Source organism: Xenopus tropicalis, chromosome 2 (genome assembly GCF_000004195.4).
Source record: "Xenopus tropicalis strain Nigerian chromosome 2, UCB_Xtro_10.0, whole genome shotgun sequence".
Classification (NCBI taxonomy): domain Eukaryota; kingdom Metazoa; phylum Chordata; class Amphibia; order Anura; family Pipidae; genus Xenopus; species Xenopus tropicalis.
The window spans coordinates 73,166,229-73,188,647 of record NC_030678.2 but is presented as its reverse complement, the minus strand read 5'-3'; the positions used below and the strand labels follow the sequence as shown (position 1 = coordinate 73,188,647).

The 22,419-nt window shown below is 37.7% G+C and overlaps 1 protein-coding gene across 2 annotated transcripts in view; it reads right to left on the bottom strand.

Annotated features, from left to right (window-relative positions):
- The window catches only part of cdk18 (cyclin-dependent kinase 18), a 98,061-nt gene extending 78,295 nt beyond the window's left edge, over positions 1-19,766 (bottom strand). Inside the window, exons 1-2 of one of the 2 annotated variants that reach the window (XM_031895866.1) lie at positions 19,336-19,766; positions 442-556 (exon numbers count right to left, since the gene is read on the bottom strand). In XM_031895866.1, the coding sequence (XP_031751726.1) occupies positions 442-541 (100 nt within the window). In that variant the 5' untranslated portion in view covers positions 542-556; positions 19,336-19,766. Of the gene's footprint in view, positions 1-441; positions 1,017-19,335 lie in introns of those variants that run through there. The other variant, NM_001006836.1, reaches the window with a different exon arrangement.
- Between the last annotated feature and the right edge of the window lie 2,653 nt (positions 19,767-22,419).

Here is a 22,419-nt window from a genome sequence, read left to right as displayed (position 1 = left end):
GTCAATAAGTTTTTCCAGTTTTCTTAGGTAAAATTAGGTACCTCGGCTTATATTCGGATTGGCTTATACTCGAGTATATACGGTAGTTTGTTTCCATTCTTTGGAAATCTTAAAAATTGTCCTGGACACAAATCAAAACCTCAGTGTGCATACCATGTAGATGTGCATAAATGCACTTAACTGGTAATTATATATGCCTACAGTATACTACCAACACCACTGCTATCTTGATTTTCCCTTCACATGCAGGCTGATATGTTTCTACAATAATAAATATATTAAAAACTCAACAAAATTAAAATAAGAGGAATATGCAATGTTATTGTAAATTATACATTAAAATTCATGTATTCATGATCGCTTGAAAAGTGACATAATAGCAAAGACTCATATGTGGTTTTCTAGTAACCAACCTTAACACACTCAGCCTTTAGCACTTACCTTCACCGCACCGGCTATTCAGCTGATTATATTCCTCAATAGTTTCTGGCCGAGGGACAGAGAGGGAGAATCGACGCTTAAAATTCTTCACCTTGTTCATGGTGATGGTGCTGACCTGAAGGTTAAAGAGAACGGTGGAGTGTAAATGTGGGAAGGCTCTGGGAAAAACAAAGGCAACCTGTATGTGCCTGGATGTGGAATGAAATGAAGAAGCTGTGCATTGAATCAGAGAGGCATCATAAACACTGTCTGTGTATCAGGCTTTAGCAAGTGAGGCTCTCATTAGTAAGACAGAGATTGTTATGATATCTGTGCATTAGGTAAAAAGGATTTGGCCAGGCTGAGAGCTAGCTGTGCAAAATGCAGAAAGAAGTACAGGCTGGCTCCGTAGAAATCAGAGTGAGGGTAAGTGTGGGAGGGTTGCATCTGCTGCATCTCTTATCAATGTCTTGTAGATATGATAGGAGGATCTCAGATTGTCCCTTCTCTGCAAATGAAGGCAACGTGTCATTGGCAGATTGCAAGCTCTTCAGGACATAAACCCCTCCCATCCTACTGTTGATATACATGTGTCCTGTTCTCACTTTTGCAAAAGGTCTACATTCCTTCTGCTTCAGATTCTATATAGCTGACACTAAAGAACAGGAAGTGGCTGCAGGTTCATTAAAGGAAATCTGTTGAAGCAAAAAAAAAAAAAATACAATTTCCTAGAATAAACCTGCAGTTAGTAAGATCTTTGCATTTACAGAATATCGCTCATTGTTTACTATCACCTTGTTTTTAACAGGGGTCTAGAAAGAATATAAATTAGAGCTGCCCGTCTTTAATCCCTTCAGCTACTGTAGAACTCCAACTCCCAGAATTCCTACAGAGCCAAAGAGTGACTAATACATATATTTTTTAAACTTTGCACAGTAGTTGCTGTTTATTGCTTCCATTTTTGGCAGTGGGCGTGTTAATGAACTCAGTGCCTCCTTGCTAGGTGTAACTACTTCTGCTTTATTTCAATAAATGTCTATCTCTCTGTATATACTTTATATGAGAAATGTGCCTCTTATTTTAAAGACCAAATCCAGACTTGGGCTTCAGATAAACAAGTTCAAAAATACAGTATATGTGTAAAGGTCACCATGCACAGGCAAATTTTTAAAAGATTTGTTCCTTATTGTATGTTGACATCAAAAAAGAACATTTAAAATATAGTAGCCCAAACTAGAAGAGAATATATATAATTATTTACTGCTATAATTCTTTTTAAATGAACATTTGTACCACATAATGGTACAGTACATGCAACCTCTGACACCTGTCATCGAAGCACTGCCCCATACGTACAGTTTCCAAATTGTTAAGAGATTGTAACCTGTCCATCCTATTAACGGACAAATGTAATCCTTTAAAGAAGAAAATTTTAAACCCCTCCCAATCAATTTTCTGACCATGTTGTTTACCTTTCTTCCCTTAGGGGATGGCAATTTAAGCCTCAGGGCTTATGAATTTGGTTCCTAAAAATACGTGTAAGTTTCTAAACTTGTGCATGGTTTCAGAGCTGCCATGCAGTAATAATCTGTAGTATTTATTAATCATCCTTATATTGTGACTTTTATATTCTTTATCTTCAGTATATTGTGAACAGGTAACTAATAGCGCCACAGAGCATGTGCAGTAAATTAGCAGAAAAGATAATGGGGAGCTACTGGGGGCATGTTTAGAGGCAGAGATCTTCCCTGTTGAAGAGCGATGGTTGCCTTGGGCTGGTACAGAAGCCCAAAACATAATGTACAACATTTCTGCCCTACTTATTTCATTAGGCTTTAGTTCTCCTTTAAGACATGTATGGAGTATACATAAGATATGTGGAATGCATAGGGTGTATGACTTTAGCCTTATGCTAGAGGACACTTAATCACACTGATTAAATAAAGCATAAGAGGTTATCTTTTGAAATTTCGCTGGCTAATATTACTTATGTAAAAGCTAAGAATGCATAGAATGGAAACAATAGAACAAGTGCGTTCCTGGACCTAGAAAAAGGTCTTCATTCAGCACTGTGTCCTATAATTTTGGAGATCCTGTTTTTTTTTTTCTTTTTCCCAGTGCAGAACATTATCCCTCTGTTTTGATTGTCAAGGGGTTAACAACTCAGGTGCCAGTGACAGTTTTTCTTTTGATAACACCACCCGGTGATCGCACCTCGGCCCTGGGATGTGAAACTTCCTCTGTGAGATTCTGGTTCCCTGCCACTGCTTTCTATAAATAAATCTGTTCTTCTCTCCTCTGCCCTCCCACACTCTTTTAGAGTTGATTAAAGTGCACTTATGGCTGCAGCCTTGCAGAGCAGTGTATACTCGCCACCTGAGACAGCCTGCCAATAATATATACCTCTAATATTGATTCCATTATAAACATATAATTGCACCATGACTATAAATGTATTAGGGCATTTGGCTTGATGCCAAAACAACAAAATAAAAATGTGTTTGAGATACATTTCACTCGGTAAAATTAGGGTTGCCATCTGGCGGGTAAAAAAGTTGATCAATGCCAATGTTTTTTAGTAGGAAAAAAACATTAAAATATAGGAAGGCCAGTATAATGCAAAAAAAAAAAAAAAATAGGTGCAACAATGCAGCAACCAACAGCAACAATTAGGATTCCTTTAACCTAGAATAATGAAAACTAGAAAGGGAAGTTTCAGAACAAACTTCATGTTGGTTTGAAAAATGTGAAGTCACTAAATGAAATCAGATTGGCTGTTGTTGGCTCCACCCTGTTTTTCTAACCTTGGACCACAGTTATACCGGTATTAAAAACCACTATGCAAAGTTTGTGGACCCTGGTTTTAATAGCATCTGAAAGGCAGCAATTTAAATTTCCCCACTGAAAGTCATCTGATTTGTGCTTGGTGGCTCTGCCCACTTTTTGTAACCTGGTGCTGCAGTTACCCAGTATCTTACTGCAAAATTTAGGGACGCTAGGATTAATAATTAAAGAATGGCAGAAGTTTAAATTTAAATCAATAAAAGTCAAAGGGTGAATTGTGATTGGTGGTTGGAGGGTGTGCCCACTTTTTCTAACCTTGAGTCGAAGTCACACAGTGACAAACTGTGGGCACCCTGGCATAAATTGTGTGAGAATGACATAATTTTATATTTAAGTCAATGAAATTCAATGGATGAAATCTGATTGGCTGTTAGTGGCCCAACCCACTTTTCCTATTTTTGAACTGCAGTCCCCCAGTGACCAACTCTGCAAAGTTTGGGGACTTGGGCGTAAAAATTGTGGGACTGACAGACTTTTACATTTCACCATTGAAAGTAAATAGGTGAAATGTGAATGGCTGTTGGTGGCTCCACCCACTTTTCCCAACTTTGAACCGTAAATACCCAGTACTAACTTTGTAAGTTTAATAACTTTGGAATGAATACTTTAATAATGGCATCAGTTTAAATATAAACCAATTAAATTAAATGGGTGGAAACGGATTGGCTGTTGGTAACTCTGCCCACTTTCCTAACCTTTAACCTGGTCCCCCAGGTTAAACCTAGTCCCCCAGTGACCAACTGTTGTTTGGGGACACTGGCATAAAACACGTGAGAATGGCAGCAGTTAAAATTTTCCCACTGAAATTAATTAAAGAAATGTGATTGGCTTAAATTTAAACCAATGAAAGACTAACCTTTAATACGCAGTCACCCAGTGACTGACTGTGCAAAGTTTTGGAACCCTGGTATCAAACCAATAAAATTCAATAAGTGAAATCTGATTCGCAGAGCAGTAGGAATTATGGTACTTGATGAAGACACTGCACTTTTATCTGCAGAAGAAATGAAAAATTTGAAGACCAGCAACCTTAATGCTCCTATGGAATCCAACCTGACATGTCAACCACAGTAGGCGAATAGTTCCATTGCATTAAGCAGCTAACGCTGTCCATGGTGCTTAATAGCAGCCCAAACACATTTCTATGCAGACAGGTTTTATTAACAGAAACAGAAACCTACTGGGTGTCAGGAATACAATCATTATGTAGATCATAAGGACAACTGTACCAAATATCAAACTGTAAAAAAAGCAATTAATTAAAATGACACCCTCAGTAGCTAGTTTAAAGGAAATTTAAACCCTCAAAATAAATTAATGTGAAATTGCTCAAAACATTCTTCTAAGCACTTTTGCATTTTTATAAATTTTTTTAGTTTTAGGTATATTAGGCCTTTTTAAAAAAAATTGTATGTTATGAATCTGTAACAATTTTGCCACCTGCTTTTCATTTTGGCCGACTGTCTAAGAAAAAACCCTATTGTGATGTTGCTCTGCTTAGAAAATACCCTTTAAAGAGTCTTCTGATGGTTCTCTCGTTAGTTTTAAGCAGAGAAACATCACTACAGAGAAAAAGTTTAAAATCTCTTTGCTAAAATTGACCCTAGTACCCCAGACTAACAACTGCACTGATGTTGTCCTTAAAAAGTCCACTAAACAGAAGAATGGTCAACACCTACTGCATATTAACAAAGTTTGATTGCACTTTTCTGTACAGGCCTGGAAATGGTTTCCTTCTGTACGAAGTTTTATTTTTGACTACATTTGGTTGGCCACTAGCCAATGGTGTTTGCCTAAGTACTCTGAGCTCTTTGTTACATATATTTACAAATCCAGGACTTTATTATTTCCATTTTTAGTATAGCATGTTAAAATACTGTAGGTCCAGGGACATATTTTTAACACTTGTATCTCATATACAAATCTCAGAGACAGATTCAGCAGTATGATTTCAGTATTGCTTATGAATAGGAAATATTTACAACCTCATCTTTTAAAACATTTGCTCTACCATCCCCCAGTTGTGCACCTACAGCAGCAATATGTACTTAGATAGAAAATACCACATCATCTGTCTCTGTCAACATTTGCATTAATAAAACAAGGGGCATATTTACTAAAACAAATTTTTTTTTGGCCTTGATGATGTATAAACTCAATCCAAATAACCTGGAGAGTACACATGTTCTTCAGTGCAACAGTGTAATTTATTGAGATATCATCGCTGTGCGATGATATCTCAATAAATTACACTGTTGCACTGAAGAACATGTGTACTCTCCAGGTTATTTGGATTGAATTTGAAAGTTGTACAGCCAGCACGGGGCCTGTTACCTGTTGATGAGTACTTCCTTTGAATACTGGAACCTATGGTAGGAGTCTGAATTTTCAATTGCAGATGTATAAACTCAACATGGATTGAATAAAATTAAACTTGATCATTGTTGTATTTATACAATGTCATGATAATGCTTGAATCGTTGGTGTGAAAATTTCAAATTTATATTTGAAAATCCTGAATTTTTTCAAGTTGAAAGTATAGTTAAAACTAGAAAAAAATCGAGTTTAAATAGACGTTCATTTCCATGAACCCTCTTTATTTTTCCTAAACAGGAATTGCTCTAGCAGCCATTTTAGGAACATTGGCACTCATTCGTGGAAAACAATGTGTTCAAGTTTCACTTGAAACTGGGTGAAATAGAAAACAACAAGGGGGTTCACTTCTCCTTGAAACTGGGATTAACTTTTCCTCTATTCTAAGCCTCCATAGGACTCAGTGGTACTCAACGGATCAAACTTGCCGAACTTTTTTTGACACAAAAAGTTAACTAAACATAAATAAATCATAAAAAAGTTATTTTCGAAAAACTCAAATTTTTCAAGAAACAATATCAGAAAAATCGAGTACTGGCAAAAACCCATTCGTAAATCTCAAAAATATCTAGAAGTAAAAAAAAACCGTCTTTTTCTCAAAATTGCTTAGTCAATGTGCCCCCAAGTGTACTACATTGCATATAAATTAAATTTCATAATTGCACCATTGTGAGTGAACTGTGCCAATATATTGCTGGTGAAAATAATAATAATAATGTCACACAGTTATGTTAGGCAAAAATATTCATAGTATTGGTAGGGACCCATAAGGTTAAGCTCCCCTATGGCTTTAAACCCTACCCCTTCCTGATTTGCCCTTTATATCAGTTTACAGTTATACCTTGTACTTTATTGGTATATGTGGTTGTTCACACCCCTTGCAGCCTCATTTAGGGGCATATTTATTATGCTGTGTAAAAAACGGCGAGAAAATTCGCCACACATCGCCAGGCTTCGCCGTTTAAAAATGCGTAAAAACGGCGTAATTGTTTTACGCGTTTTTTCTTCCACCGGAACTTATGGGAAATAATGGTGTAATATCCGGCGTAATATCAGGCGTTCAGATGGCGATCTTTTCCATTTATTTTACACAGCTTTTTACTGGGTTTTTCGGCGAATTAGTTTTACACAACATAATAAATACGCCCCATAGTGTCTAGCAAGGAGGTGTGGCTTCCTCTTTGGCTCTTCTCTTTTGACCCTCAAAGAACAGCTCCACTGAGCCTGGAATCAGAAATAGGCCCCAGTAAAGCCAAGCCATTGCCTCAGAGTTAATATCCACTCTGGTGAAGTGGGGGACAGGGCCCCGTGAACGAGGACTAGAAAGAATAGCAGAATACTGTTATAGCACTCTCTAGGAGAGTGAGGTAGTTAGATCTAGTTAGCAAGGGCAGTTCAGGCCCCAACTAGAATGACAGCTGGAAGTACCCTTCCATCTGGCAATGTTGCCTTAGCTTAGGGCCATGGATAAGTGACAGGATACCAGTAAGTCTAAACCCTGATCCATGCTCGGTCATAGGACCCACACAAGTTAAAGGTTATCAACCTGAGGATTGGAGTAACTATTTGCCTTCCAAAGTGGTGCCAAGCTGACAGGTGCTTTACCCTGCCCAGTCTCCTAAAGGAGGTGGGATAAACCACCGGCATCCTCTCTTGTTATCCCCATTAGCTTCTGATATATCTGCCTGTATGTGAGTATATATGATTAAACTCTGCATATTACATCTTGTCTTGGACAATAAAGAGTTAAAGTTTGATTGCAAGAGCTCCTGGTGTCCACCGATCCTTTAATCTGAGCTACACAGTGGCAGTGGGAGTTGTAGTACAACAACACCATCCAGCAATTCCCTTCCATATAGCGAAGGCCCATTCCAAAGAAAGAGAGTTGCATGTACCCCATGTTCTACCAATAGCTGCTTTGTAGCCAAAAAGGGGTTGCATTTTTTTCAAATTATATAAATGTGAAGTAAATATTTTAAGTTTTGTAGAACTTGTGTAGGGGAGGCCCATTTATCAAAATTCAAATTTGTGTAAATTTAGAGGTTTTTTCTACAGCGACTAAACTCACTTAAAAAAAAATAAGGATGTCTACTCATTTATTAAAAACCTCAGATGCTGAAATGCGTAAATAAAACGCGACTACCTTGAATCGTGAATTTTACGTCATTTAAATAGCATGAATAGCTCCCCCAAAAAATATGAAAAAAAATGAATACCTCGAAAGAAAAAAAAAATTGCCTAGACAGCTCCCATTGACTTCTACAAGACATCCAGAGCTTTTACATGGTATAATTTTACATTCATGGTTTTTGCAGTTTAGACACTAAATAGATTGTTTATTTAGCAAAAAAAATATGAATTGCAAAGAAAAAAATTCGACCATTGGTAAATCTGCCCCTTACTTTTCAATCTAGCGATAGTTCATCAAATTTGCAATTTCACCCCTCAGAAAATACACCCCTATATATCAAATCTTGTGATTTTATTAAAGGAACTCCAGGAATGTAAGGGAGAAACGATTGGTAGAAAGTTTGCACAATTACTACTCCTACTCAGTAACAATGCTTAAACATGCTATAGAACTATTACTCACAGGGGTAATGTATGTTTTGTTTTCAGTTTAAAATATTAATATGCAAATAAGGGTTTAGAATAATAATTTGGAAAAACAACAGTTGTAGCTGGCTGCCAAGACAAAAGCTGTAATATGCTTTAGAGCTTCAAAGAATCTTCTTCTGAACCTTTGTTTGACCTACAGGAAGCTGCTGAAAGAACAGTTAGGGTTACAGCTGTCTGCTTTCAAAGAAACAGCCATTTCTGCCTTTCAAATGAGGCCACTGCTTTAGTCGCCTTCCAGAAAAGGCGTTCACAAATATATTGTTGTATCAAGCATTTGTCATTACATATTATATTAAAAAAACTGTCTGAATAGCAGTCAAGGGACTTCTAACTGGGGACCATACCTATGGCCAAGCCTACAATGTATTACACACTAAAAAATACTTGAAAAGTCAGGTTAATGCAAGTAATCATTAGGATATGTGAGCACTACCTGACTTTCAGCGCTCCCTTTTTTATAAAAAAAACATGACAGATTTCCCTTAAGAAGTAACAAATTCATAGACAAGGCAAAAATTTTAATATCACACACTTCTTTTAACTTTGATATATGCTTACTAATTTTTGGAAGAGAGACTGGGCTTTTCCGGTTTTCGGAAGGGCTGTCCGGTTCAAAACCTCCTGCCCAGTTTCCCAAATTAGGAAAACCAGGCAGGACTAACATTGATGCTGCGATCAGCCAGTCGCAGATTGCTGCGTCATAGCCCCACGCCTGTGATGTATCGGCCCCATATCTTTCCCGGCCCTGTGACATCACGGCCTCACCTCCGTAGCATCACCCTCGCCCCCTGTCCAGGTAAGAAAGCTGCCAGAGGTGGCAACCCTACTGGGCTGAGATATTAAAATGCATATGGTTTTAATATATATATATATATATATATATATATATAAATATTCCCATAAAGTACAGCACTCAACAGATCTTCTGTAAGCAAAAATACGTTTTCTTAATTTAATTTACAAATTTGTAGATTCAAGTTTTTTTAATTCTTGCTTACATAAGACCTGTTGAGTGCTAAACGATATATGTTTTTAGCACCTTTGGTGCTATATATATATATATATATATATAAATATGAATATATATGTGTGTGTGTTAAATAAGTGTGCCCACACTCTTCTCCAAGTATTCTGTCGAGATGCACGGTCAAAAAAATACATATGTTTGGTAAGAACCAGCACTCTCCTGTAATAGACTTATAACAACAAAATATCTTTCTTTTACATATCACTTGTGTCCAAAGTTTTAGTACACATTATGAGTTATCAAGGATAGCAAATAGTGACTTAATCTTAAATAGATTATATTATATAATAAATATATAATATCATATCATCATATAATCATATATATTTTGCCCCAAAAGGTACTTATTAGAAGAGCATTCTTTTTAGTTCCTGGAATGGAAAATATCAATATGCAATATATAAACATAATTCCATTTTGCTAACACCAACTATTTGAGATTTGGCTGGTGTATTTATTTATCCTTGTTGCAGATGCAGAATAGATTTGAGAGCTAAACTCTGTTCCATCTGGTTTGCCTGCCATATGCAAATAAAGTCACGTGTAACAACAGCATGTTTGGGAAGGACTCCATCTGGTCTCCCAGCTATACATGTTTGTGTCCAGATTTTATACACCTGGGCTCCAAGATGTGTTTCCCAAAAACTTCAATTCAGTGAACAGACTCTAATTGTGACAAGTATTTGGCTTGGAGTGTGCATGAAATATGAGGAGGCCTAAATTCCACAGTACTAGAATATGACACAGACTCAGATTAAATATAGCAGATCTCCAACTTAAATGATCCTTGCAAACAATATCCTAGTTGCATACAATTTACCTTATACACTGTGAAGTATGTTTTTTCTCATTTTGTGTAAAACTATACCTTAAAGTCTAGACATCTTCAATCTATACTCTTAACAAACCACTGATATTGAAGTGGAAAATGTTCAATCGCCCAGTTACTGTGGTCTAGATCATTTTTTACGTAGCTATTTGAGGTAAAGCAATTTTGGAGTCCATTCAGTATTCTTGTGCTAGAGTGCTGCACTGCTGGGTTCCACTATTGCAGGATGATAAAAATACATAGAAAAATGATTTATGCATTCTGTTAAATTGCATACTTATCTACATACATTGCACAATGCAGAACATCTATAACCCATAAATAAGCTTATATGGCCACATGCAGACTCAGGAAGGATCCTAATAATACGTTTCTCTCTTTCCTTTATCATAAGGTTGCATTATATTGATATTTTATTGATATGAACATCTGATAAAAGCGAGTGAACAATCACCAGGTATGACTGCTTCCAGTAGAAGTATATAGTGTGCTACTGCAATTTATATTTCCACAGGTCAGAGATCCATGTTTACAGGATTTCGGCACAATAAAACAAAGGGTTGCAGCTTAAGTTCTCTATTGATCTTATTGCCAGCACAGGCTGCCAGAACTTTTAGAGGTCAAACATGGGCAGATGAGCTAAGAAACCATCCACAATGCTACAACACTCTTTGAAAAAGGAAATGTAGCTGTGTTCTGTGTATTTTAAGAAACACCTGTATTATTATACCACAAATATCCCAGTTTGTTTTATAAACATCTAAGGGCTCTGGCACACGAGGAGATTTGTCGCCTGCGTTTTTTCCCCCTGGCGCTTTGGCGACAAGTCGCCACGACAATACCCACGAAGAGATTTCATGCGAGTTGAGCTCCAGGCGATCTGCTACCCATGGTACACTCAACAGTTAACCCCCCCTCATGTTTATTCAAGTCGCTCAGAAAAGGGTCTGTGTGCGATTTGAAACAGCAGGCGATTTGAAGTAGCCTTGTATGTTTTGACGCTGGCGATTTCCATTGATTTAGCATTGGCGTCTTGTCGCCAAATCGCTCTTTTAAAAATCGCCGGCGACAAATCTCCTCGTGTGCCAGAGCCCTAAGATAAAAAAGCAGCGTTGCTGTTTCCATTGAAATATCTGTTTTTCATTATATTACATGTTTTGTTTTCCCAGTAGCTTAGATTTCTTATCTTAATTACTACACTAATTAAGGCATCAAACACGGGCACAATACATAGACTCCATTATAAGCAAATAATTTTAATTTTTAAAAATGATTTCATTTTTCTTTGTATATATATGAATCATGAAATCTGGACATTTATTCCCCTGATGAAGTCTGAATCAAGAGGGAGCATGTTGGTCTACTAATCTGTACTGAGATGCTGATTGTACTACTGAAATTTGTAAGTGCAATATTTTTTATTTAATAAATATTTATTATCGATTTTATGCTATGGGAGTGTGTCCTTCTCTTTTCTTTTGATGTTTCAAGTAAATTGCATGTATTGGAGTGACTTAATTGCAGTGTGCCTGGATATGATTATCCTTCCACCAATTAAAGGTTTAAGTAGCGTAGGCAGGGGGAAAGAGAGGGTTATTGTGTATAGGGATAAGTAAACTGTGCTGCGGGGCTAGTTGAGATTTCTGGAGGATGTTGTGGGCTAACACTGAGTTTTTTGGGATCAGTGATTTAATTTATGTCCTATCCACAGGTAGGTTGTCAGATTAATTGGGTATGCTATGAGTGCATCCAGGTGTACCCAAGGGTTCCTCTCGGGGTATATGCCATTGTGTGGTCTGGGAAATTCGTCCTGCCTTATAATAAGTGTATAGACTATCTGTTTCCAAGCCAGACAAGGTGGCAACCCTTGTGAGGTACTTCACTAAATTGCCAAACAACAGATAATCCCCCTGCATTATGGACTCATGCATATAAAACAGACACAACAAATGAAGAAGGGATGGGTTGTATACTGATAATCTAAACATATACAGGTATAGGATCCCTTATCCGGAAACCTGTTATCCAGAAAGCTTCAAATTACGAAAAGCCTGTCTCCCATAGACTCCATTTTAATCAAATAATTCAGAATTTTAAAACTGATTTGCTTTTTCTGTAATAATAACACAGTACCTTGTACTTGATCCCAACTAAGATATACTTAATCCTTATTGGAGGCAAAACAATCCTATTTGGTTTAATTAATGTTTTATGGATTCTTTAGTAGACTTAAGGTATGGAGTTCCAAATCACGGAAAGACCCCTTATCCGGAATACCCTTGGTCCCGAGCATTCTGGATAACGGGTCCTATACCTGTACCTTGCAAGGTTCAAACATGAAGTAGTTTTGATTTTTCACAATCAAAACAATAGGCAAAAAGTTTGTTCAGCACATGCCCTATTTATTGAACTCTTGCTCCTTTAATATGCCCCCAGAATTTCACCGACAAAGCCAATTTTCTCCATAAATTCAATGCAGCAGAAATGCATGTTTTCTGATACCTTGCACTACACAGTTGTGTCAGTGCACAACTACAAATAAAAAAGTAGGTGGCCTGAGTCACTGACAACTGGAAGATACATGCGGGGAGGGTTGGACTGGTGTGTCCTGGACCCACCAGGGCTGCCAATTCATGGGCCAATTCATTACCGCCACTCCTGTCACAAACTTCATCCCACATTAGCCAGCAGGCCCCCTACCCCCCTGCCACTTTGTACCTTTTACCTCTTTTCTCCTCTTTACCTCTTGATGAATTGCAGGCTTGGGCCATGGCCCTCTGGGTTTTTTCCCCGCTGTCTTACTTACCTAGTCTGATCCTGCATGTGAGCAGAGGGGGCTATAATTTTTAAACATGGAAAATCTTCTGTGCCAGTATGTACTGAGGTTAACTGAAGTATAACTGTAATCAATTTTACTGTGCCAGTATTTCCTGGGGATAACACCAGCATACAAGAATATAAGGAGATCAATATCACTATGTTTATATGCTTTGGGATTACTGCTATCATGTCAATATCATCTAGGGCAGTCTGTACTGTACTTAATGAATGTACTGGTGCAAAAATAAAACCACTGTGGCTCAAATACAAATGTAGTTGGGTATGATAACATCGGGTCCCAGCACCTCTCACCACTGCCCTGCACCATGACATGTAGTATTTTTCTTATTTGTGACAGCCGATTTGTGTTCCTGCTATATAAGTGTGCTAATGTGCATCAGATTTAAAGCATGAGTTGTTGCACATTAATACGTATGTGGGTGGGTGTTAAGGTGATATAATATATATAAATTGCATGTGTGTGAATTCTACTTTTTGTGTGTGATCTCAAGTATATAAATGGTCAATAGCAGAAAGCCACAAAAATATAATCATGTATTTGCTGCTCTGTACCATCTAGAATCATCTATCTATCAGATCTATCAGGACTAGCTGGATTGCATTGTAACTCATTTGCTAAAAGTGGGCAAGATGCAAAGTGCCAAACATAAGAGTACTAACCCTGAAATGCACTGAAATGGTTTCTACCTGACCACTGAAGGCACCATGGCTAAAGTAACCTTAAGTGTCTTTGCATCAAATGTGCCAACAAATGTGCTAGAAATGAAGTTAATTACAGTAAAATGTCTGTGTAGTTAGCAAGAAAATCTTTAAATCAACAAGTTGTCTTACTGCAAGTTTCAGATTTTTTTACACCACCCTATGGCAAAACAATTTAATGTAACTTCATCATTCTGAACAACATTAAACACAAAAGCAAACAACCTTTAACACCTTCAAACTGTTATAAAATATATTGACAAAATTGTATGATTCACAAATGGTACTATAGACTTTTCACTATAGTACTATAAATTGAGAAATAGTTGTGCACAGAATGACAAACTAAATTAAAACCTACAAAAATATCATATTCACAAAACAGGAGTAGAGATTTGTGTATATGCCATCCATGTTGACAGTTTTCCATCATTAAAACAAGAGTAAATCCTCATAACAAAGGAATATAAACATTTTTGTACAAGATTTCAAGGTGTTGGCAGTTTTTAAACTGCTAGCACAATTTATATAAAACAACAGCACCACCTGCTGTAAATTTTGTTCAACTGATGACAGCCTGCATAAAATTAATTTTTTGAGAAAGAAAAGCAAAGTCTTGCAGTGTTGCTCTGCTTAGAAAATTAAATTAGTGAGCAGAGAAGAGCCATCCGACATTTCTCCAGCAAGTTCTCAGCAGACCAACATTACAAAATGTTGATATTCCCATTAAATTAACTTTCAGCCAATTGTATACAATCAGCCAACAGTAACAACAGGCAGTACTGTTAAATTTATATTTAAATACAGAAAATCCCCTTACTTTTTTTTGTTTGTATTTACTGCACTGTTGGTCTGCTTCCTAAACAGATTCAAATAAAGGTGTTTCATTCATCACCTCAAAAATTGCCAGAATAGGCAACATTACATTTTACATAACTGCATAAAATAGCAGAAGACATGAAAACGGCATTGAACTCTTTTGGTACTCGAGTTCAAATACAAAGTCCAGCATAATCCTGTTTGCAACAGATACGCCAATGCATCATTTCCATGTGGAGTAACATTTCTTTATCTATACCCTAAGTTCTCCCTGTGACATGTCAAACACCCTGAGGCTCCAAATTTGAAAAAAACATTTACCAAAAGCAAAGTCTGTTTGCAAGGATCAGATAGAAATATTGATGACATTTTAGAGCAAAACTGAACAGAACCAGACTGTACCAATGGCAATAAAAGAGGATAATTTAGTAGAACTGAACTTATCTGATTAAATTGTTTATTTAATGCCATAATAAAGCCACTCTATTGTTCCTTGGCTGGTCCCACAAGTTAATCTTTCGTTGTCTTTTTCTTGTTACTAATTATTGTTTTTTAACCTAAAAGAATCCAAAAATGATAAATCAAAGTGAATATCCTCTAAAAGGCAATCCTTTAAATTATATGCTTGACTAACAAAATCTTCAAACTCACTGCAACCACAACCTCAATAACAGAACTTTAGGGATTCTATGTGGTGACTGAGGCAACAGCACCAATGTTGCTCCATCATCCCCCCAACACATGATTCTTTGGCATCGGAATCAGAGCAGGTCAAGGGGAAGGGACCACATTGCTAGTGTCAGTCACTCAGAGCATCAGCATGGTTGCAGCTGCAAAAAACAGCTTGCTTGAACAACACACAAACAGATACAAAAACTGTAAAATAAAATCAGTGGTGTAACTTGTGGAATCAGACCACATGACTACAGAGGGGGCTCGCACACAGAGAAGACTTGGTAAGGACCTGTAAACCCTACGCCAGTGATTACTGGTTTCAAACCTTCTGCACCCCAGCTTCTGAAAAAAATAATTAAGACTATATGTGAAATAGTGTTAATAACCACCAACTACAATTTAGTGGATTATTTTTATATAATACGCTATTAAACACAAATCATTTATGTAAATTATTTTTGTTTACTGTTATTTATAATTAAGATCTCTGTATCTGCAGACAAAACTAACTACAATCAATAGAGAACATCTTTTAGTGCACAAATCAGCACATGAAGGATCAAAGCCGCAGCTCCCTGCAAAGATTTGCATCAACATTCTGTGAATGGACTAAGCTCCTTTGATTCTCACTTACTTATACAGCTGTACTTGATAATTAGTAATAAGACTGACAAGAGCGAAAGGTAGTAAGGGGAGGGGGAAGGCTGAGTGTCCTGCTGGGTATCACAGCCTATATACTCAAGGTACAAAGGGGCTGACATGTTAGTAATGTGCTCCAGCACAGATCAGCTTAATGTGATCACCTTTCCTGTCCAGTAAGACTGTAAAACAATGTTTACTGGCATATGGACAGAGCTAAAGAACATTCCAAAGAGTGGATTCAACTGAGCTGCCAACAATGAATAGATCAAAGCTCTCATTGGCGACAATTATAATGTTGTAGAAATGGATCCAAGTTATTGTTAAAAGCTTCAAGAGCCTTTAATGCTTAATATAAATTCAACAAATAGGGCTTGTCCTTAACATTCTATTGCCTGTTCTTGTAATCATGAAAAATCTGTTTTTTTGTTATTTTTTGAACCAGACAGGGCAAACAGGGAAACTGAAGCTACTCCATATTAGGTCCTTGTGAGGTACATAAATAGATTACCAGTATACAACCTTGCTTCCTTAATGCTTTGTTGTGACTGTCATGTTTGCAGGACTCCATTATACAGGAGGCATATTTGTGCACTGGTAATCAGATTATCTACCTTGCAATGACCCTGGAGGAGCTTAAATTTCCCTGTTTTCCCTGTTAAGCTCAGGAAATAATAAAAAGAAAAAGTATGTTCAGCACAAGCCCTATTGATTGACCTCATGTTGAAAAGGAACTATATGTTGAAAAGCAGGCGTCCATTGTGCATGGGTATTACCTGTGCACTGGCAATCTAATTATATGCCTCACAAGAACCAAAACATGGCATAGTTTCAATCTTTAGCAAAAGCTCTATTTACTGAACTCATGTTGTTTAAGGGGTATTCTTCCCCTTTAAGGTAGCTTTTAAAGTTATGGGTTTAGAATTCTCTTGTTATCTGATCATTTGGTTCATATTTTAGCCACTTTTAAGAAGGAAATCATTGGGGTGTGCAAAATGTTAGGCACCCCCAATGATTGTAATGACTTAACTGATACCCCGGGCCAGTGCTCCTGTTATCAGAAAACTGCATCGGCCTGGGGTTCATGGGATAGCATGGTCCTCTTCCTTCACTTATCTTTCTTCGGAAGTACAGAGGTAAAACAAGGAAAAGGACTGCTAAGTTGCTGGTACCCCGGGCCGGTGCGGTGCGGCCCAGGTTACCAGGTAAGTGAATACAATCAATGGGGGGTAGCTAACATTTTACAGCCAGCCAGCAATTCCTTACTTGCCAATCTGTATGAAATGCAAGTTAGGGAGCAGTTAGTAAGCAGGAAAGGGGACATCTACATGCCTAACCCTGCCCCCCCCCCCCCCCATGAAAACAGTGCTTTTGGGAAAATACACAGGTCCTACATTCTGGAACAAGTAGACCTGCATCTTAATTTTTTACATTTTTTAGTTTTCTAAATATTTGCCTACCTTATCTGTCTCTTTCCATAGGGGGTCACTTACCCTGGCAGCCAAATTGCTCTGTGAGGCTACAATTTTATTGTTATTGTGTAATAAATATTTTTTAACAAGCCCCTTGTATTCAAATTCCAGTCAAACTAGTCCTTGGTTGTTATGGTAAATTGGACCGTAACAATCAACCAAACAGGAAAGCTGCTGAACAAAATAATAATAATTCAAAGGCCACAAAAATTGTTAAACAATTGAAAATTGTCTGCACCACAGTAAAAGTCAATTAAAAAGTAAACTACTCCTGTGATTGAAAAAATCAAGAGAAAAGAGGGAGTTGGACCTTATTTTGGGCATCATGAATTAAATATTGCCTTGCATATTATTATTATTATTATTAACATTTATTTATAAAGCGCCAACATATTCCGCAGCGCTGTACAATAGGTGGGTTTCATACATTGGACATACAGAGTAACATATAAAGCAATCAATAACCGATACAAAAGGTGAAGAGAGCCCTGCCCAAAAGAGCTTGCATAGATCTAAGTGCCCGTATATTGTGGGAAGTACTTTTTCCTGATCCTGAAGGCCCTAATCAGACTCACTAAGAAGCACTAGTCAAATTGGCCATAGAGAAAAATAGGCATGAATCACATTTCCAGTAATCCTTAGAAGCATGAGGGGCTTTAAAAAAATGGACATACAAATGGCCATACCCAGGATATAGGATACTTTATGATTAAGTTAAGGAAAATCAATGTTATAGAGGCAATAAACTATTTAAATGAAATTGGGATACATCTAAACCACAACTAGATTATGGCTCCCCTACTCATGATCTAAGCATATCTACCACAGGGTATAAGGATGTTTAATCTGCCACGAATAACTGCAATCAAAAAGCACAGGATTGACTTCACTTTATTGGCTGCTGACTAGATTCTGAACTCAATTATGCATTGCTGTCCAATTAAGCTGCAAAGGGTTAAGTGTCATGTATGAAAACATGTTCAAGGAAGTAATTTCCCTTTTTTAAAAGATTACGGCATTATACAATAAAACGTTAACTGTTTCTAGTATGAAGCCACACTCACACACACAGAGCTGGCCACCCATGTTAGCAGTGACAGGGTCTGTCAAAGCTTTGCTTAGACAATGAATGAGTTAACTGCCAATAAATGAGATGACTAGGGGGCAAAGCTTGCATTCTGTGCAACCAAGAGGAACAGGGAATTCCTTTCCCCCAAGGCAGTGAGCGTGGGCAGTAGTTTGTAGCTGAACTGACACACAAATGGATACTACATCTTATAACCAATATTTGCAGAAGAGATCTGCTAAGATCTGGCACCCATGTTTATTCCAGCTGAGCTGTCAAATACTCTTTTAGTTTCCATTAGTGACAGTTATCTTTGTATTGGTTAGTGACATTAGTGCTGTGTGTCAACTTCATATATTTGCTCAGTCGAGGTCAATATACATTAACGTTGAGCTTATTAAATGTCATTAGCTGCTCTGACAGAACACAAGCATACTATACCTTGGGTCTAACCACTGACTTGTGTTCCTTGCATTATTAGCTTGCCTTCATGTACCCCATATAAGAGCTGGGCACAGGATATTCTTATCTGCGTTCATTACTGTTTTGCCTGAAGACCTCCATTGCTGAACTACAGCTCTCTATCCACTAGCCACTGGCTGGGAGTTTCAATTTTAAATTGCAGTTACAGCTTAATAAAATAAAGCTTAATGTCTCGTTTTTGTTGAAAAAAAACTGTACATACTCACACACGAACACACATAAGATGTACATATGCCTAAACGTACAACACACTCACAAAAACGGATACAAGAAGCAAATGCGGTATTTATGATTTAGGAGTAGTGAAATTGCTACTGTATCACTAACATTCTCCTGCATAGCAGATATGTCAGTCCATACACAGTGACAGCCATTCAGTACACACAGTGTGAGGAGAGACAGGAAAGTTGTGGGCGCTCAGTATCACACATATTGAACCCCTAGCAGCCATAGCACAGGCTTGCACATCTCTCCATGTTATGCTCACATAGAACCAGGCGCCATCCTCATGCAGTGCAGCCCAACTCACCTTTGCCCTGTTTGCAAACAGGGCGCCTGAGGGGTGGCAGCCGGCTTCTCCCAGGACCTCAACAGCAGGTGAAAGCGCCGCCAGAGGCAGCCCTCAGTGCCAATGCCTCCCGCCCGTCTCTGCTAAGAGCCTTTCAAGCGAGCTAACTCCTCCTTTATAAAGGCTTCGGTGACATGCCAGGCAATTGCCTATCCTTGGAAAGAAGGGATCGGGCAACAGAGGGGACGTGCCAGGGTCAGGGGGAGGGGAGAAGCCGAGAGAACTGCAGGGAGACGAGCAGCTGGAACGCACAGAGCATACAATGCTGGGCAGGTTCGTGGTGTGGAAGAGTCGCTGTTTGCCCTAGCTAGTGATTGATATATGCATATATGCCCTGAATAAGATATTGTGCTTTAAGTTAGTAACCCTGTGTGCAACTGGTTTCGGACGAACAGGACAAGAAATAGTGTCAGTGTGCCCCTTCTGGTTTCCCTGAATACAGTGGCATGCAGAGCCCGTGTGGGAGAGACCAATATCCGCTCAGTAATTTACAGTATCATTTGTCAGTAAACCAGAAAGGTAACATGCACTCTACAGTTTGTACTCACCCACTGATACCAATTATAAACTCATTTTTACTTGCCAGAATCGGCATCTGCAACCTGTTGCCATCGAGTCCTCCATTAAATTATTTTACCCTCTAAAATATATCTGTTTAAATGTTTGCCAGTAAACACAGATGTTAGGATTCAAAAGATATCATGGAGGGATTGTTGCTGTACATGTACTGGGGACGGGGATATAATTACAAAATTATTTGCACCAGATCCCTTAGGTCCCTTGTGTCATAATCTAAGGCTAGGCCATGGCATTTCAAGTATAGAAAAACCCTAATGCTGAGCCCCAGCCCAGTTACTTCCTATGGCATCTTACAGCAGCCCCTCTGGTGTTTGCCAGAATCCACAGATTGCCATTCAGTGCCTGTATAGAAGAAATAGAAAAATCCACACAGGAATGCCAAACTGCAGAGTAGAATTTGCTCTTCACCTTTGCTTCCCCTTCCTCTGTCCTCAACCCTTCTCACTATTCTGCCCTGTGCTAGCAGATAATGCATATAAAAAATAAACAAATATTTTTACAGGAATGGATGGAACAACATTACACCTAAATAGGCTATAGTCAATTACTGAGCAATATTCTTTGATTAAACATTGTTATTAAATGACTTCTGGCTCAGTCCTTTTTGTAATTATTGTTTAATTCTGTTCATTGATAAGGACAGTGTTTTTACATGTACTCAATATGGCCAAATGTGTATTCAGGGTTGTAATCATGGGCATGTCAGCACTTAGTGGTTTTGGTGGTACACCACTTTACAACTGGTCTGGGGCAGCTCTAACAGCACAGAAATTTGACAAATTAAAGATGCAATCCTTTGATGTTACTACCCTGAAAGTCATCAAGTTCTTCAGTATGGCCCATTCTTTTACCAGTGTGCATTGCTGTGCCTAACATGGCTGTGTGATTAAAGCAGTAGTTCACCTTTAAGTTCACCCTTAGTTTACCTTTAAGATCACTTACTCTGCAACTTAAGGCTTGTCCTGTTTTTATCATTATATACATTATTATTATTTGATAACATTTCAATCATATTGTGCTTTAATATTGGTGATACATGTTTGGAATGACTCCAGATCAGCAGAAGAGGGAAGTGGAAAAGATACTGGGGATATATTTGATATGAGCAAAAGACATGATGTAAAAGTTCTGTGGAGAAAAGCTGCCATAAATCATTCGTTGGATTACACTGATCACTGAAATGTATCAATCAGAACAGGACTGTCATACACGCTTCATGGTGTATGGTTTCACTGTGTGTGGAAAAATCAAAATGCCTTATGAATGTTATGTGTCCTGCTGTGTATTTGGAGGCATATTGTTATTTATGGATAAAGGAGAGAAATAAAGAACACAAATCAGTATGCTGCTTCTTCATTGATTAGATATCACTGTTCGGCATATTGATTTCCCCAATACTTGTATACAGTACTTGTATACAGTATATGAGATATGCATGGCAATTCTGTGTAAAAATGACAACTTTATTAGTTGAATAAACATTTTAACAATGGTCATTTATAATTTGGGTTCAGGTACTTGGCCTAATATATGTGGTTGTTTTCATTTAAACTCTCTCTCATCCTCTCTGCCTCAATCTGACATTTCTTCTGCACCTACTGCAGCCGATCACCTACTGATGGAGGAAACTACTGACCCAGAGGAATCTTTGAGCAGCTGCAGCACAGGTAGTATAACATAGTGGGAAACAGCTAATGGGGACTTATATGATACATTACACAGTACAGTATCACTTAAAGAGCTCTCTGTACGAATAAATTATTTAGTAATAAAAGCAAACAGACAAATGTGGGCTGTTTATAGTTATCTATTAAAGGTTTGAACACATGATATATATACATCAATAATTCTTATGTATTGTCACTATGACTTGCACTGGTGATCTGGAGTTTAATATTTAATTATACTATAAGTGCACATATCCAATTCCAAAATAATGATGAAAGAGTTGTTATAGTTAATTAGGCATGACTTATTATTTAGGTAGGCCTCTCTTTTAGGATCCATTATGATGGCATCTGATGTTAATTATGCCTTAAACAAAGGAGGGGGGAGCAAGAAGAGGCTTATTGGTTTTCTGTTGTTTATTCAGAGAATAGTCATGATGTGCTTGGAGTTACCTGTGCAACCTGTATATTTTGGAAGCTCTTTATATTTGATGAGGAAACCAGTGATGTTTGGAAAGCTGTACACACATGGAAAGGAATTGCCAATAGGAAGTATTCTGGAACTGCCAAATTAAGGGGAAATTATCAGTTGGATAAATCAGTTTATCTAAAGGCTGGGGCACAGGATAGGACATATGCGTTTGTTTACTAAGGTGTGATAGATAATGACTTGTGTCAGAAAAAAAACAAAAGGTTTTACTAAAGTGCAAGCGCTTTTGTCATTGCGAATTTTCTGGCGCACATATATATCATATATACCATTCATGCTATGTAAATTGTCTTGCATCGTTTACTAAAG